Here is a 17,913-nt window from a genome sequence, read left to right as displayed (position 1 = left end):
AAAAAACTTTTATGTGGTAGAAACAACTTGCCTAAGACCAGATTTTTATAAAACCAAAAATATTGGTAGATGATTAAAATAATTTTGAATAGATAATAAAAAAATTTCAGTATTTTTTGTTGTTGGTAATTTTGGTAAATCAACTGTTAATCAAAGTGGTATTTCAAACTTTTTAAATTAGGTGAAAAAATTTTATGTGGTCAATTATTTTAATTAATTTAATATAAGTAAATAAAATAAATAAATAAAAATTATTTTATATACTTTTTGAGAGATCATGCCCTTGGCCCGTTGGATCAAGGTTTAGGCCAAACTCGCATCAACAATTGGAGTTGTTGGTGTCTCTCAATAGTAGTGGTTCTACCGTTTATAATGGAGTACTCCAGTTTTTTGTAGTGAGTTGGCGTTTATTTTACTTAAAAGAAAAATAAGAAGCCATATGAAAAAAATTACAACATTTTTATTGATATATTTGAATGTACATCTTTTGAAAAACAACTAAAACATTACATGACTTTAATTCTAAGTACAATCTAAGAACAAGTACATTGCATTTGAAAATCATACAATCAAAATTACATTTCTATTCTTGTAATGTGAAATGATCATTTCGCTTATGAATAAGGTTAATTACAGATTGCAAAATAAGATGTAGTCTACAAACTTGCAAGTTTTGGTAATAGATTTTTACTTAATAAAGCATCTTAATAGTTTTAATGTACTTGTAGAGAAATATATATTCAATTTTTTTATAAAAAAAAATTGATATTGATAATAACGGTAGAAAGTACAATAAATAACTTTAAAGGTAATAAGTAATAAATAACTATAAAGGTAATAAGTAAATCAAAATAGTTTTGTATAAATATGATAGGAAAAATCATTTACAACATATATTATATTTTTAACTATAAAAGAACACATATTTTTTAAAGTAATTTTTGGATAGACAAATTTCTTATTTTGCAATAAAAAACTTTACTAGTTGAACTAGTTAGTAATTTGCTTTTGTATAGCATATGAAATTTCTCTTGAAAAAAATGTATCGATCCTTAATACACTATGCATATTTACTAAGAATTATTATGTATGGTTTATTTTATGTGTTGCACAAAGCACAAAATTATTTATTTTTTTTTTTTTTTAAGAAACAAACACACGCACACACAGGGGATAGAGAATGAAGTTATATACAAAGCACAAAATATGAAAAGACTATGAATATGAAAAATCCACTAAATAGAGCATTCATGATCACAATCGTGAAAGAACGTGCAAATTGCATATACAAGGATGAAGCGAGGGTTTTAATTTGAGGGGATTATGAACTATGAATTTTTTATTTATTTTAAGAATAAAAAATATACTAGGATTCTAGTCTAAATGTACTATGAAAAATAAAATCAGTATTCATTTAATTAAACAAAAGAAAAACACAAAGTAATTATTTATGAAAAATTTTTTAATAATTTTTTAAATAAAAAATAGAATTCAATATTCCTTTAAATCCTGAAAATAATTTATGAATTATGTACTAAATTCGTAGTAATTTCCCTTTTGATGTAAAAAATCATTTTCTTTTTTTGTTGCAATACCTAGTTATGACAATATTTATTATTGAATATACCCATCTTGTAATTATAGTGGAAATACAAAGAGTAACTATTAGTAAAATAACTCCATAAACAAGTTGGTAGATTATTGATCTTTTAATCCTTACTAAACAATTTGGAACCATTCAAAAAGAAACTATGAAGAATAAAAACAAAAGTGTATTACAAATATACTACCATCCCATCAAAAATTTGAAGGGGAAAAAAGAAGAAAACATGTGGGCAAACACCCATACATACACATATAAGATTAAGAAACTAATTTAGAATAAAAATAAAAGAGTAAATTTTCTTGAATACCCTTAGTCTCTTTTTTTTTTTTTTCGTTTGCCCTTAATCTTCTACCGATTAGGATTTTTTTTTTTTTTTTTTTCCTTTGTTTACTAAAGAATTTTAGTTAACTAAACACAAAATACATTAAAAAAAATTAAGTATTTTCTGTTTAAAAAAATATATATTTAGAGAAAGACCACAAGTTATAAGATAATTAACCTTTTTTTTCCTTTTAATTCAACTAATTTAATCTTAAAAGCTCAAATAGTGTAAAACACTATTGCTTGGTTGGACCCCCAATTTTAAACACTGTTGCTTGTTTAGACCCCCAATTTTAAACTTATGGCTAGATTACTTTTACCCTACTTAACTAAGTGCGAAATAAGAGTAAGTGTAACGCAATGAGGCTGGAACTACTCTAAAGCATATGCATATACAATAGACAATAAGTATAAAGCATAAAGAATAAGGGAAGAAAAATGCAAACAATGAGATAATACTGAGACATATTATCGAAGAGGAAACCGAAGTACTCGGCAAAAAACCTCTTCGCAGCCCTCCAAGCCAAAATGATCCACTAATGAATAAAATTGGAGTACAAGGATATCAAAAAGACCATCCAAGCCTAATCTACCAAATGTACTAAACCCTTTGAGTTCCAGCTCCCAACAGACTTCACTAAGTCTTGTTTTCACTAGTTATCCGGATCTCGAAATTGGCTCCAAATTGCATCCGCCAATCAATAGCTTCTTCCAATACTTCCACGAGCACTAAAACTTCTCTCAACACTCAGAATGGGTGAGGTAAGTGTTTGGGCTAAGAACCTTTCAAGGATTTGTAGTTGGAGAGGTAGAAGTAGAGGAAAACTAAGAGAAATTATGAAGATAATTGTGGGTTTACAATCTCTAACTCTTAAGTGTTTTACTAGAATTTTCTCTCTGAAAGTCTCCTTACAATTTCATGGCTAATGTGGACATATATAGTGTGGATAAAAAAATGAGGAAAACACTCTTTAAAAACATCCAGGTAGAGAGTTTTGCAGGTCACTAGCGAGTTGGCCAAGTCGCGAAGTGACTCGCGAAATATAGCCTAGCAAAAGACTATTCAGATTCTAGCATGTGCTTCTTATGTGACCTTTTACGGGTTGTCTACTCATGAGCCAGTCGCGAGCAAGTCGCAAACTTCATTGTCTTCACAGTTTTTCATCAAACTTTCACACTTAACCCTTACATTAAATCCCACAAACATACAAGAAAATGATTGAACAAAAATACAATCAAATATGACATTGAATTAAAGTCAACAAAAACATAGTTATAAATTACAACTTTACAAATCTTTAGAGAGTAAAATGGCAATATATAAATTATTTAGTAAACAAATTATTTGGGGGATGGGGGGAGCCCATTTGTGTTCTTAACTTGACTCCCTCCCTTATCATATATATGTAATATAATAAAATTTTAATATTTCCAAATGTGTTTATGTCATTAAAAAAATGTCATAAATATTAATTTAAACATTACAAATTATACAATATACTTGACTTATTATAAATGTATTAAAACTGTTAGATAATTTATTTATAATTGAAACCTTATTACCAAAGCTCCCATAATTATTAATTTACAGTTTTCATAAAAAAGCCACTCTTACACCTATATTTTTATGCATAATTTTAAACAATAATAAAAATCCAGTTAACGAGTGTTCAAGTACATTGATTAAGCTTGAATTTTTATTTGTAATTAATCAATTTTTTTTTTAGAGAATCACAACATTCAGTTAAAGAGGTACTTATTTACTTGTTTTTACTACTTCTCAATGTAATGAGACCCACTCGATTCCTTCTTAAGGAGTCCAATCAAACACCCGCTATCATATTATAAAATGGGTCCTATTAATGTGTGTCTTTAGAGTATTTGTTAATTGACTATTTTATGAAAATTTTAATACCACTTTTATAGAAAAAAAAAAAAAAAAACTGTCAAAAAAAGCAATGATTTTTTTTCAATAAAATATTTCATAAACTAATTCTCTTATCTCTTATAAAATTACCCGACCAGAGCCAGTAGGCCCACCACTAGTGCACGACAAAGACAACTAGATGGATTTACCAAATGAGAAGGACCCTTATTAGCAACATTGTGGGCCTCCGAGCTGAACTGCCAAGGAAGAGATTTATTGGGCAATTGGCCCACGTATAACATCGGGCTCAACAAAAGAAATGGATAAACCTAATTGAATTGAACGAAAATGAACATGAAATAGTGTAAGCACCCCATTTGGAGCACCGAATAAGATCTCAATTACTTGGGACACTTGGCCCGTATCTTTTCACTTTCCTTATCTCAAGTTTAAAAAAGAAAAAGGAAAAAAAATCAATCACATGATATATCAAAGTATAAAACAAAACACAAAAAAGTAGAATAGAAGATTTGTATCTTAATCCAACCGCCCGGAAGAAGGTTCTTTGCCATGAATTTTGCCTAGATTTTGTTGGGTATTCTTTTTCCCGTGCAGCATTTGCCACTTTTTAAGACCCTACTTTGAGCTAAAACATGTTAATAACAAAAGATGCCGATAGTTCCATTGGATAACTCGTTGAAAATTGAAACAAAAATGACACTATCGCATACATGTATAATGAAGCCAATATAACTTGGTTGATCGCAATATAGTCTACAATTTGTTGACAAATGTAGGCTAAACATGACACCATGAAAACGTCAGGAAGATGGAGGCCCTTTTTTAAATTTAAAAAAAGAAAAAAGAAATAAATAAATAAAACCCCAAAACCAAGGGAACCACATTGTGGAACTACCATCTGCTTGCTGTGCATGGTAATCTGACGAAGAAAACAGTTCACACAAAAATTCAACATCTCACTATGGCATAAGATCTTGTGAGATTGTACAATAAAATGATGCTGCTACCACGTAGACCAGTTGACTGCAACGGTAATGTACCCATTTGCTCACCAAGCATGCTGAAGATGACTCATTGAAACATTGACCAAAAATAACCCCACTCCATTGCTGATAGGATCCTGTAAGGTGGCAAAATCAGATGATAAGATGATCCTCTTGGCTGAAAAGATAAAGCACGAAATATATAGTAGAGAGGACAACCATAGAACGGGTGACACTAGTAAATAAAGATTGAAGAACATTTCAACCTAATTCTCTACCAAGCCAGCATAAGACCAGCTTGAGAGTTCAGTGCACGAGTAAATAAATAACAGAAGCCACAAAAGCCTAACAAATAAATACAGATACAAGTAACAATTCGGTGTACAAAAGAGGATTCTCATGTTATGGGTGCCAACTGCCAACAACGTTGCTAGCTCAATAACAACAAAGAAGATATAGCTCCTACAAACAAAATAATGTACTATCCTCATTTCCATATTTACAATCTATACCTTAAATAGGAAAACTAATTTATTTACAATCTAGGGGTGAAGTCAAGAATTTTTATTTGGCGGAGGCTGGACAATATATGGAAACATATTGAACACGCACACATTTACACATTAACATGTACCCACATTTGTATTCATGCGTCTGTCCTAAAAATCTTAGGGAAGCTTCATTCAGTAAAGAATAAATTTCACTAGAAAATATACTAAGAGCATTCTCATCAAGAATGCTATAAAATATAACATCTAGCATCTTAAAAAATTACTTTATTTATTTTAACAACTCACTTTACAAAACACCCGACATCAAAAGTTCTATTATTTTACCATTTCATTTAAATATTCTCTTTTTATTCTTTCTTTATGTTTTCAATTAACTACCATAACTACCATAACTAACTACCAGAAGTACCCTGCAACATTACTACATAGTATTGGAGAGAATTATTCTTAGCTTTTTTTTCTTTATTTTTGGGAATTCATTCTCTTAGAGCACTAGCATTGGAGAATGCTAATGCCAAATTTAAGGAAAATTTGAAATTTTAAGCTCCAAAACCATCTATATTGGAGAATGCTAAACAGCAATATTGCAAATTTTTTCGCAATACTACTACAGTGCAATTCTAAACATAGAATTGCACTGTAGCAAGTATTGTAAAAAAATAATAATATTTTATTTGAAAGAAAGATAAAAATGAGAGAGAGGAGAAAGATGTGAGAGAATATATACTTTTAAGATATATTATTTTAATGAGTAAAAGAGGAAAATAGAAGTTTAGAATGTGAAGGTATTGTAAAATAGTATGGTATAATGATAAAGTGACTTTTTAAAATTGTAAAATAGAATAACATTGAAATTTTCCAATTCTAATACTCTTGGCATTCAATAATTGATAAAAATTCATAAAACAGTAGCATCATTTATCAAAGAAACAATAATAGGATGATCACTTATTAAAAGACAAAATTTAGCTACAAAATCGATTGTAACCTTAGGCTACAAACTCACTCAATATCTCTTTATTGAAGGTAAATTTTGACAAATCCACCATTGGATTGCATCTTCTTCTTATATCCTGCATGTTTGCAAAATTTCAAGAAAATTAAAGATTAATAGCTATGTCATCAATAAATTTTTAAATTGTAAGTTTTTATAATTTAAAATTATGCATAAAATATAAGATTATAGATTATATAGTAAATGATATCCGATTGACACAAAAATTAACATGTGCATTAAGAGCGTAAAGAACATGTAATTTAACAGTTAAATTTTCAAAATATGCAGTAATATTTATTTTATTAAGTGATTTTGTAGCTAAAGTTTGTTCCTTATTAAATGGAACATATCCATTTTCATTTATATTGTTGAAATTTTGCATCAAGTTTGAGATGTCAGCAACCATAATTTTTTCCTGCCAACTTGGTGCGCAACTAAAATTACAGACTTGAACTACTCTTTTTCTATTACACAAACAAAATTCTGTAGCAACCAAGGCATTTAGCTTTGACAGCATCTTCCACCCCGGCTTCTTGAGTTGCTGCATTAGTTGTTGATGCTCCACTGCTGGCAGCAGCTATCCAGTACAGAAATCCAGCAGCTACCCAGTGCAGAAAAACCAGTGCAGAGGAAAAACAGCAGTTAAATTAAACCAGTGCAGAATAAGAAAACAGCAGCCCACACTCTGCAGGCAGCAGCTATCCAGCAGCTACCCAGTGCAGAAAAACCAGTGCAGAGGAAAAAGCAGCAGTTAAATTAAAACCAGTGCAGAAAAACCAGTGCAAGGAAAAAACAGCTGTTAAATTAAAACCAGTGCAGAAAAACCAATGCAGAGGAAAAAACAGCAGTTAAATTAAAACCAACAGAAACAATATCCAATATAGATGGCATGAGGTAGTATCACATTATCTTAAAGTCCAGCAAAAATCACATCAATTGAACTATTAATCAAGCCAAAAAATTTTGTAAATCACTTGGGGCATCTAATGAAGACCAGCATTGGTATGAACCCTAAAAACACATGACCAACAATGTCTCTAGACTCAAACAGAAATAATAGAAAAGAAGATGCTATTACACAACTAATTTCTAAATTCTTTTGCTAGCTAAGAAAATGCAGATAAAGAGAAAAGAAAGAAATAAAACTGACAAATCTTTTTGATTGATAAACTACACATCAAAAGTAATAATCCTTGAAACAATTCCTTGATTTAACCTAGTCTCATCATCATCTATTATCCATGAAAGCAAAATCCTCCCAACCCAACAATTTGTTGACATGAGTCCTTTGTAAAATGAAAAACCAGTACATGAACAATGAAAACTAAACATTTTCCTTTGTTATCTTAGCAAACAAATAAAAGGAAATAAAATTCCAGTGCATTTGGCATTAAGTAATCCATCAGAATTCTCAAAACCACCCAACCATCAATCACTAGTTCACATACCAGTTCTATTTTTATTTTTATTTTCATTCTTTGTTTAGGACTTTTGCTCAAGCTTACAAGTGCAGCCCATGATAACAAAATCCAAACACAAATTGTCAAAAAGCAACCAAATTTGCATTGATCACACCATAAAAGGATCAAGATATAACATCAATAAAAGCAACCAATCCATTTGTGAAATCACAGCAAAACTCAAAGCTTTCAATAAACACTCTAAAAACATCTTAATGCTTTATTTGTTCAATAAAGCTTTCAATAAGTACCATATCATATGACTAGCACATGTGGGTGAAGAAACTAGAGTAAATATTAGTTCTCAACAACCAAGGAAATGAAAATGAATGGGAAATAAGGATTGCAACAAATCCTATTATGGTTTATATGTTGAGCAAAGTTTAATTTCATGTGTGTAGAGAAAATGCAAACCTGTCTAAAATCTGTTCAACATATAAAACTCCAAAGATGATACTAGAATTTTAAGGAGGAATTTCAGCAAACACAAACCTGTGCTTCACGTTCAATGCTGTTATCCCAAGGAGTGAAGCAAGATTCCTGGTATCGCTCTAGTGTTTTGGTTATACTGCAAAAAAAGAATTGAATGCTAATAATTAAAAACATATGTTAGACAAGCATGAGTTTGCATATTTGAGCCTAACCCAATAACAACTTGCATCAAGAGACAAGAATAATGAAAAATTGGCCTCGATTACCACTGATAGTATCACGGAAACAATTTTTTTCTTAAAAAATCGAATGCCCTAATAGCTTAATCTTCTTTTAACTATGCTCATGAAACCACAATTTCATGTTGTATATGCAGCATGTCAAAAATCTGTCTCCACTATTTCCAACTAAATAACTCTCTTCATACTATTTTTCAAAGGGATTTACCTTGTATGATACTTTATGAAATTAATGGATAGAGATGCATTTTTTTGCAGTGGTCAAAACTTTTCCTTATTATATATTTCCATAAAAGAAAAAAATATGCATAACTAAATGCAACCTCTGATGTACTAATGACTAAGAGATAGTTGATTATTTAACTCCTTTTTCCCCATTAATCTTTTGTGGGAAATCCAACCAAATAGGCTACATTTTCACCAAAGCCTACGTATGTGATAACAGTCAATGAACTATAACAAGAACAAGAACTGAAAACTGAGCAGAAATTGAGTGTGTTTGTGTTCCTAACTATCAATGAAGTCAGAGACACTTTCAACTCTAAAAATACAACAAGAAGAATGCTTTCCAATATATCATCATGATAAATTCCACAGAAACATTTCAAAAAGAAACAATTAGAGATTCAGACTAAAATCATAGAAAGATTGACAGATATAACTAACCTGTTTGGAGTTGAATCGGCTAGAAGTTTTGCCCCAATCGGTGATGAACTTGTGACAAACTTCAGACAGCAATACAAGACCCAATTGGTGACGAACTTGTGACAAACTTGTGACAGCAATACAAGACCCACAAAATCCCTAACCCAAAACAAAACCTAAATGGAAGCCTGACCCATGGAGCTTCAATCTAACCCAAATGGAAGCCTAATCCCCTCCCCTGAATCTTCAGTTTTGAGATGAGAATGTGGGTTTCAAGACTGGGTTTTTGGGTTCAGTCAGGGAGAGAAGAGTGGGTTCGGTATGGGTTCACTCAGAGGAAGAAGAGGCTGTGTTTGTGATGGTGGTTCAGTCAGAGGGAGTAGTGAAGCGGAGATGGGTTTGGCGGTGTGTATTGAGGGAATGGAAGAGCGGCTTGGGTTGAGGGAGAACGAAGAAAATAAAAATAAAAATAAATGAGAGGAGGCAGAGGCAGAGGTGTAGGCGTGGGAGAAAGAGAGAACCAGAGAAAAAAAGAAAAAAAAAAAAAAAAACCAGTGGAGATGGGCACGAAAAGAGAAGCGGGTGGGAGGGAAAGTGATTAAACAAATTTTTTTTTTTTACAACCTTGCTACAGTGGGCCGCTAGATATAGCAGTCCACTGTAGCTGGATTGCAAATTTTATAGGATTTAAAATCTTTGATGGAGTATGCTTTTTAACTTTCATAGCATTTAGCATGCTAAAATTTAGTATTTATACCTTTTGGCATTCTTAATGAGAATGCTCTAACTGGGATTATATTTGAAAATTTTGCACTTTACTTCAAATCCCAGTAGGACTTCAAAACAAAACAGTATGTTACCATAAACTCTCCATCTCATTAGAAAAAGCAAGACTTACGTTCATCATGCAATTACCACCATATGTAACTGATCCACAATCCCAAGGGAGCATATCTTAGTATTTAATTTGAGTGACAGGTAAAGTCAAAGGCCAAAGTTGCCACAATTCTCAAGTCATAAGATCTTCATCTAAGGTATGAACATGTAAGGGAGTAAACCTAAAACGTCTATTTCTCATATCATTAAGGAAATGAGACAACTTCTCGATTATTAGTTCCTATTCTCTACAATTATCAATAGAATGAAGAATGGGTAAACATACTTATCAAAAAAGAAAGAAAAAAAGAGTGGATAAACAGAATAATGCAGTTAGTAAGTATATTTCCTATTCCCTTGCTCCATGTTTAAGTTAAACCAAAAGAATTTGAAGCTGAAATTTGTAACTAAAAAAAAAAAAAAAAAAAAGCTAAGAGTTTCACTTTTTATAAGCATTTTTTGGATAAGTATTAATGTTGATTAGACAACTTATTCATTCTACCATACAGTTTAAAAGTCCAATTTAATTCATTTTCTTAATTTATGCTTTCAATACAAACAACAGCCAAAGAGATGAAAGCTAGCCTTTGGGACATCACTAGAATCATAGTACAGGGATTCAATTCACAACTGATTCATGGATTCAATACAATGTTATTATGTCTCTAGAAAATTAGTTCATTTTCTACTTGTCAATCTCTCAAATTTGATGATAAATATCTGATGAAGATTCATGTTCTCTAGATAAATTTTCATTTGTACTATTTGATTTCTCTCTTAATATCTATCTTTTCTATTAAAGTATTTTTAGTCATTTACTGGGGAAGAAACAGGAGGGCAGGGAGTACACAATGGAAAAGAGATGATCAATATATTTTTTCTCAAAACTCAGAATTTTAGAGGGATGGAGAAGAAAACCAATGCACTAAATAAGAGGATCATGCTGATTATATCATAACACTGTGCATAATTTGTGTAATAACAATATACATAATGGTTGCATGTAACTATCAGGCAACATGAAACAAGAACTTAAGCTTTCCTGTATCTGAACAGATCTCTCAGTCTACAAATGACTCAGCATAAGCCCCATTGTGTTTTATATATGTTTTTTTATTTATTTTAAATATCAGGTATTCCTAATAGTAATCAAAACAAACATTTTCATGTACTAATGATGGTTGCAACACAACAGTAAAATAATAAAAGTGAGGAAATTGTTTCAAATAAGTACTTACTCAGACTATTTGGCAATTATAAGTGTTGCAAATCTGAAGTAATGCTGCTTGATTTGCTGGATCAAGATATTGATTGATGATTTGGGGGTATCTCCCAGGAGATCGGGAGGAAAGCCCAGCCAATGATGCTACCAAAACCTCCTTTGGATCCTTTATATCTTTCAGAGGATCCTCCTCTTTCTTCCCAGCATTGTAAAGACGGACAAAGGTAGCAGTATAACCCACATTTTCTGCAATATCTGGCATTTCTTGTTCCTCCTCAACCCTATCCTGCTCTGGCCGTGAAAGGAGAGTAACAATGCTATCCAGCATTTTTCCCCACAGTTCAACATTTGCAGCATCCAAAAGTGCTGGAGATTTACCTATAAAGCATATAAGCCTGGTTGAAGCAACTGCAGTCAACTTAAGCTCAATGGCTCCAGTGATCAGCTTAAGATTAGGTATCCAAAACTGCTTCACAATCATGGAAAATATGTTGGCTTGAACAGAATTCATTGAATATACAAGCTTCATAGAACCATGTTTGACTACAAAGAGTGACATAAGTATCAAAAAAGACTTCAAAAACTTTACTGCTCGCCATTTTTCGAGCTGTCCAAAAAGGATAGCCCAAATATTACGAATGCTGGGTTCAATTACATCGTATTCAAGACTCTCAATAACAGTGTTGAGCACATAGAAGCCCTGCTCAGCTGTACTAGGCGATGAGATAAGTGTGTTGAATATTTCAAGCACCTTGATAAGCCTTCCCTCTTGCTTAAGTTCATGGGGTTCCTTCTGAAGGAAGGCCTGAAGCAGACGCACAAGTGCTGGGACATTTGAAGCTTTTTTCCATGACTCAGGTAATAGGAGAATCTCAAAAATCTGCATGTAGCTTGGAGGAACGGGTGGTCTATTCAATTCAACGAGCTGAGCCAGCAGCTGAAACGCATAAGGAAAGAATTCAGTTACATCATTGGCCAATATCAGCTGGAGGGAAGGGAAGAGGCCTGCTTCAAAAGCTGATATAAGAGAGGGGTCCCTCTCGCACGTCCGCTTGACAAGAATGGCCACAGACTCAAACAGATAGTGATTAAAAATTGGATTCTTTGGGTTTTTGCAAACTTCCATGAGAATAGAGGTCAGTCCAGAAATGCAAGTTCCAGCAACCTCAGAAGATATTTCTGCTACCCCAAGAACCCGCATGATACACTTCATTAAATATTGATTCTCCTCAGACTCTGGAAATTTGAAGGCATTAAATAGGTTGGTCATCAGCTCAACAAAAAATGGAGCAATGTCGTTTGCAGTATACCTAGATCTTCCCCCCTCATCCTTGACCAGCAACAGTTTCTCAATACAACTTGCAGCATAAGAATGAACTACATTCGATTCCGCAACAAGGAACCGAACCAAATCTCGGAAAATCTGAACTGTGACATCCTTTGATATTTGGTTCCTGAACATTGTAAAGAATTTCAGTGCACCTGCCTTAAGCATCGGAAACCCATTCACATCCTGACCCTTCAACTCCGGCACAATCACTGAAGCAAAAAAACTCTGAACATCAACAAGATCTGTCGAGACCAAACTACCCCCAGCCTTCTTAGTAGCAAGGGAGACAACTAAGTATATGGCACAGTCCTTATCCTTCCAATTTGCAACTGGGTTTGCAGCAAACAAAGTTAACAAATGCTGAATCTGTGCAGAAACTATCTCAGTGACCTGTTGCTTATAATTGGTTGCAATCCCTTTAAGAAGCTCGCACGCAATTCTCCTCCTAGTATCAAGATCACTACCCTCAATATCCCTCCGAATGAACTCAACATAATTCATTTCAAAGAGTTCCTCGTCCTCCCCCCTCAACCTCACATTCGGTACCACAATACTCTGACAAATCTGCAGCATCACTCCCTCACCCGCAAACAAAGCATGGTGCACACTCGTGCTCACCGTGGTCAAAAACTTAATCGCAGTCACGGCCAATTGATCGCGACTCGAAGATTGAGTCACAGTCCCCAATAAACTCCAAACCGCAAGTGCAAAATCATTCAAGTACACCTGAAACTCCTCCTCATTCTTTTCCATATAAAGATTAATATTCTCACACACCGCGGCCCTAAGCCCATCCACGATGGCTAGCCCATCAGCCCCACTATTCTCAAGAATGGGATAATTAGTAATTAGATATTTCCTAAACTCAGTCATCCACTCTTTCATATGGTCCTCAAAAAACTCAGGCAATTCTTGAAAATTCAGTGAATAGAAAATCCTACAACACAACCTCTGAGACTCGAAAAGCGGCTTGATCACCGCCGCGGGACTGACCGTGGCGGCGGAATCAATTAAAGCCGCGGTTTTGAGAAAGATTTCTAATAAAGGCGCGGCGAAATTATCCAAACAGTATTTCAAATCAAGCAAGAGATCATTGGTTTTATACTGATAACGAAACTTCTTAAAGATAGAGTTAGCAGTGCCGAGAATACCGTTAATAGAGGCGTAATCGGAGGCCTGCGACGCCTTCTGGAGCTCAACGATGAGCTCCGGGAGCAATGTGGGCCAGGATTTGGGGAAATCGTGCTTGCCGATGAGAGCTAGGGCTTCGCTGAGCTGGGATTGGATTTTGGGAGTGGAGGAGAGCATGAGGCGGACGATTAGGGCTTTGATTTCGGCCTTTTCGGAGTCAGGGATGAGGGGGTTGGATTCGTCGGGAGAGGCCGGGGCCCATCGGAAGCGGAGGTGGTTTTTGAAGTTGACGGAGGCGGCTTGGCGGATCTGCTCGTCGACGGAGGGCTCGGAGACGAGGCGGAGGACGGCGAGGCCGTAGTTGGGAGTGTCGGCGGCTTTGGAGAGTGAGGACTCGGCGAGGCGGCGGGGCTCGGGAGATGGGGAGAGTGTGTGGAGGAAGCATTGGGAGAGGAACTGTAGGGTTTCAGGGTTCCACTCCATAATAATCCAAATTGTTTTTCAGATTTCAGAGGTTTTGAGTGTTTTCTGGTTATTGGTATTAGGGTTTTTGGTGGTTTGTAGAGAATATTTTTGAAATGAAAAGAGGGAAAAGTGGAGAATTTTTGGAAGCGGGAAAGTGTCGAGGAGACGTCTGCTGAGGAAGGGTTTTGTACACAATCGATTTTTTTTTTATTTTTTAAGTGGGTACCGTACCCACCCAAATCTTAGCCATTTATTTTTAATGTTTCAATCCTGACCGTTTACTTGAGTTTAGTAGTAAACCTATTACCGGTAGAATGAGTAGGGTATAAAAGCAAAACAAAACCAAAAGGAAAAGAAAGAAACAGAGACCGAAAGAGGTCAAGAGGATGAACGAGAGTGCGACTGCCACCACTCACCATCCATCACCTTCAGATAATCTACCACTGTCACCGGTGATAATTTATTTATTTATTTGCTGTGATTCATATTGATTTTAAATTTGATTCAGATGTCTCGTTTTCATTTGGTTTTGATAAATTTTTTTTCCGATTTGAATTTTAGGGTTTCGGAAGAAGAATACTAGAGGAGCATCCAGATTTTTGCTACGCTTTTTGAATTCGTTGCAAGTATTCTATTATATTCCTGATTTTTTTTATAAAAAATTTCTTTTGTTTTAAGTAATTTTATTTGTAAATAAATTTAGGCAATATATTTGATTGATTTTTTATTTTTAGGGTTTCTGTTAATTGTGGTTGATAAATAAGGATTGAGAATATAGGGCAAGGAGAATTTGTATTTCCATTGCAACCATTTCAGAGTCTGATAAGGGTTACGCCTTACAATCTGGATCCTTTGTCCTTTTATGTTGTTGCCCTTGAGCCTTGAAGAGTAATTTAAGTCTCATAAACTTAATTTTGTAGTAAATTCTTCATTCTAGATTATTTTACTCACTTTGTTGGATGGTTGAACAACAATGTGGAAAGGAGGGAGAAGGAGTGAATATTATTTATCAAATTTATTGTCAACATCTTTGTGCTTCCTATATAAGAAAAAGATAAAAGTCTAAAGGCTTAAGTTTAACACAATATTTTGGCAAGTATTGTCTAGTGCTTTTGCTTTCAAAAGATAACTGTCAACAGAATCCTCACTCTCCTAGTTGAGGCGTAGTGGTTCAGTGAATTGTATGTAGTTTAGGATAGGCATTGAATATTTTATTCTGAAATATGAAGAGTTCAGACTAAAATATTGGTGGCCACATTCTTGATAAGTTTTGCAGTTATCTCTTGCCACAAATTGCAGAAGTTTTGTTATGTGATCGTCATTGGTTATACTTATATGGAGTACTAGGTATATCATAATTTTTAATCCTTAATTATATTTTGATGGAAGTATTCATTAATATATTTTTGATGTACTAATGAATGCTTTACTTTCCTTTTTCAACTATACATGATTATGAGGAAGAAAGCCTAGTGGAGGATTTTGGCAACTTGTACATATCTCAATCTAGTTCATTGGTTGATGAGGATTAAGTGAATAAAGTTGTCAATTAAATTCAACCATAGCCTAAAAGCTTTTTTTTTTTTTTTTTTTTGCATCAAAATTTTGTACAAAAGTTCTAGATGTTAAAACCTTCTGAAGCTGTGGTTGGAGGAACAAGCCTAATATTTCAAGGAAAATGCCTTAGTGCTATATTATTTTTTAGTTTCTCCATTTTGTATGACAAGTGCTTATTTTGTTGACTGTGCAAGTCGCCTTGTATTTTTAAGTAAAGTGGTGATGCAATCAACAAGCATCACATAAAGTTTAGGGAGAACGGGTACAATAATTTTCCTGAGATTGTGTTTTGGAACCTTAGGAACTCTAGTCTCTAAGGCCACTCTTGTTCCATCCAATTAGAGTGGGGTTACTCTTGTCTCTCCCATGAATTACCATGTACTTTGCAAAATATGGTAAGGCTACAATAGAAATAAATTATGTTTTTCTTTAATCTGGGAAGTTCCTTTGTCTATCACATATTGACCCTTAGTTAATGTACTAATTGGAACTTGGAAGTTAGATATACGAATTGGGTACTCAGGTCCTTTCTTTTAGGGTGTAGGGGCCTGAAGTTATTGTTATTGACATTGTAATTTTGCATGCAGTCCAACATAGCAGTGGACACTTTGTAGGTCTGTGGTCTTCCTCTTGAGTTATATGACTATAAATTTGCATAAAAATTTTGGATGTCTTTTGGTGCTGTAAACGTGGCTGGATTTTTAAATGTCCTATATGAATTATGGCATATGTTTTAGATCATAAGAACTTTGTTATTAGAGTGCATGCTAATTAAAATGTCTTTTTAAGTCTTGGTCATATACAACATTTATGATTTATGTAATCTATCAACCAAAACCATGTCTAGTATTCTGCATAAATTATCAGAATCCAAACAGAATGCTAAAAATGCTTGCATTTAAATATTTTGTTATAAATTTTAAGGAAATTAATTTATTTTTAATTCTTGTGTTCCTTCTGTGTTTATCACTTTAGTCATAATGTCTTTATTATATGCTTTATTTGATAAATTCCCCTTTGACGTGTACAAAACTACCAGAATTCTCTATGCAACAAGGTGTGCCCTTATGAATATCTCATTTTTTCTAGTTGTTGATAGTTATACCATGTAAATGCAGATACTTTAGTTACCACTTGAGCTGCAAAAATTCCTAGAAGTTAGTTGAGAACTTAGGAATGAACAATCCAAACATAACGACCAATTGCAAGATGCTTTTGATTATCTCTTTTTCAATTATTGCCATGATGGTAATCAAATATAGATGTGAAGAAACACATTGTAGTGGATTTCTTTGAAAATGATTTTTTTTCCTTCTTTTGATGAGCAAGTAGCAAAATAAGTAGTAATCAAGATACTTATAATGGATTTCTTTGTATTTTTTCAACTTCCTTTAGATACTTTACAACAAGAGACCTGTTTGTAGTACATGAAACTGGGTTGTATATCATTTCAAGTTATCGTTATTATGAGGTAAAAAATGCTATTTTTAGCTTCAAGTGCAAGTAGGTGGTATGAACTTGTGGAAAAATAGTTTCATATAGCATTCAGATCAAGAGAGCTAAAATATTATAACACCCAAAATTTGCCCAATCAATGCAAAAAAAAATAATAATAATAATAATAATAATAATAAAATAATAATAATAATTACATCAATTTTTGTATCAATTGTGTAAAATAAGAAATTTCAAATTTCAAAATATTTTAAATTAAATGGCTGAGAGGGGTCATATATGATGTTTGTTCAACTGAACAACTTCCTAGGGCTAACTCAACTATATGGCCATGTGCTAACTACTTCCTGGTATTGCATTTTTCAAGCTATAACAAGTTTTGTCTATGTGTTTAAAGATTGCTTTGAGAAAATTGCAGATACATAATGCCTTTCATTTCTACATAAGTTTATCACTTATACAATCATCACATAATGCCCTGCTTTTTATTTTATTTTTTCCCCCTTTCCTTTGCTTTATTGTCCAATTTATTTTATTTAAGTTAACTCATTGCTGCTTCTTTTTTCTCTTTAGAAAAATATAAAAGCATGTGCAGTTTTTAAGTTGGCTATGATGGAAGATATTTAGTTATTATCTTGTCAATTGGTCTATCAATGGCTTCTTTGTTTTGAATTTTGTGCAAAAAACACATATTTCGGAAACTTCATCATCTCTTTTGAACTAGAACTTTTTAGCTGTTAAGAACTTTGAGAAAAAATATTTTAGTATGAGATTTTAAATGTTGAGAAAAAATT

The 17,913-nt window shown here is 33.2% G+C and overlaps 1 protein-coding gene and 1 long non-coding RNA gene across 7 annotated transcripts; one reads left to right on the top strand and one right to left on the bottom strand.

Annotated features, from left to right (window-relative positions):
- Positions 1-4,464: 4,464 nt before the first annotated feature.
- Positions 4,465-14,275, bottom strand: LOC112005025 (exportin-2). 6 transcript variants are annotated; one of them, XR_010629754.1, is made up of 4 exons: positions 11,198-14,275; positions 9,105-10,010; positions 8,260-8,335; positions 6,592-6,908 (listed from the first exon to the last, which is right to left on the bottom strand). XR_010629754.1 is itself a non-coding variant. In XM_065775508.1 (2 exons), the coding sequence occupies exon 1, from the start codon at positions 14,123-14,125 to the stop codon at positions 11,198-11,200; it is 2,928 nt and encodes a 975-aa protein (XP_065631580.1). In that variant the 5' UTR covers positions 14,126-14,275; the 3' UTR covers positions 6,597-6,908. The 6 variants fall into 6 exon arrangements, 1 of the variants encoding a protein (XP_065631580.1); XR_010629755.1 differs by having other exon boundaries at positions 6,597-6,908; positions 9,105-9,163; XR_010629762.1 differs by lacking the exons at positions 6,592-6,908; positions 8,260-8,335; positions 9,105-10,010 and adding exons at positions 4,465-4,935; positions 6,317-6,383.
- Positions 14,276-14,443: 168 nt separating this feature from the next.
- On the top strand, positions 14,444-17,253 carry LOC136068394 (uncharacterized). Its single transcript, XR_010629753.1, has 2 exons — positions 14,444-14,559; positions 14,669-17,253. It is a non-coding gene; the product is annotated as an uncharacterized LOC136068394 (long non-coding RNA).
- The last annotated feature ends 660 nt before the right edge of the window (positions 17,254-17,913 follow it).

Source organism: Quercus suber, unplaced genomic scaffold (assembly GCF_002906115.3).
Source record: "Quercus suber isolate HL8 unplaced genomic scaffold, Cork oak 2.0 scaffold_8, whole genome shotgun sequence".
Lineage (NCBI taxonomy): Eukaryota > Viridiplantae > Streptophyta > Magnoliopsida > Fagales > Fagaceae > Quercus > Quercus suber.
Note: the sequence above shows the minus strand (reverse complement) of the source record. Positions and strands in the feature narration are given on the sequence as shown.

Bases quoted from the DNA above. Each gene is read 5' to 3' on its own strand.
- LOC112005025 (XM_065775508.1), bottom strand. From the start codon at position 14,125: ATGGAGTGGAACCCTGAAACCCTACAGTTCCTCTCCCAATGCTTCCTC.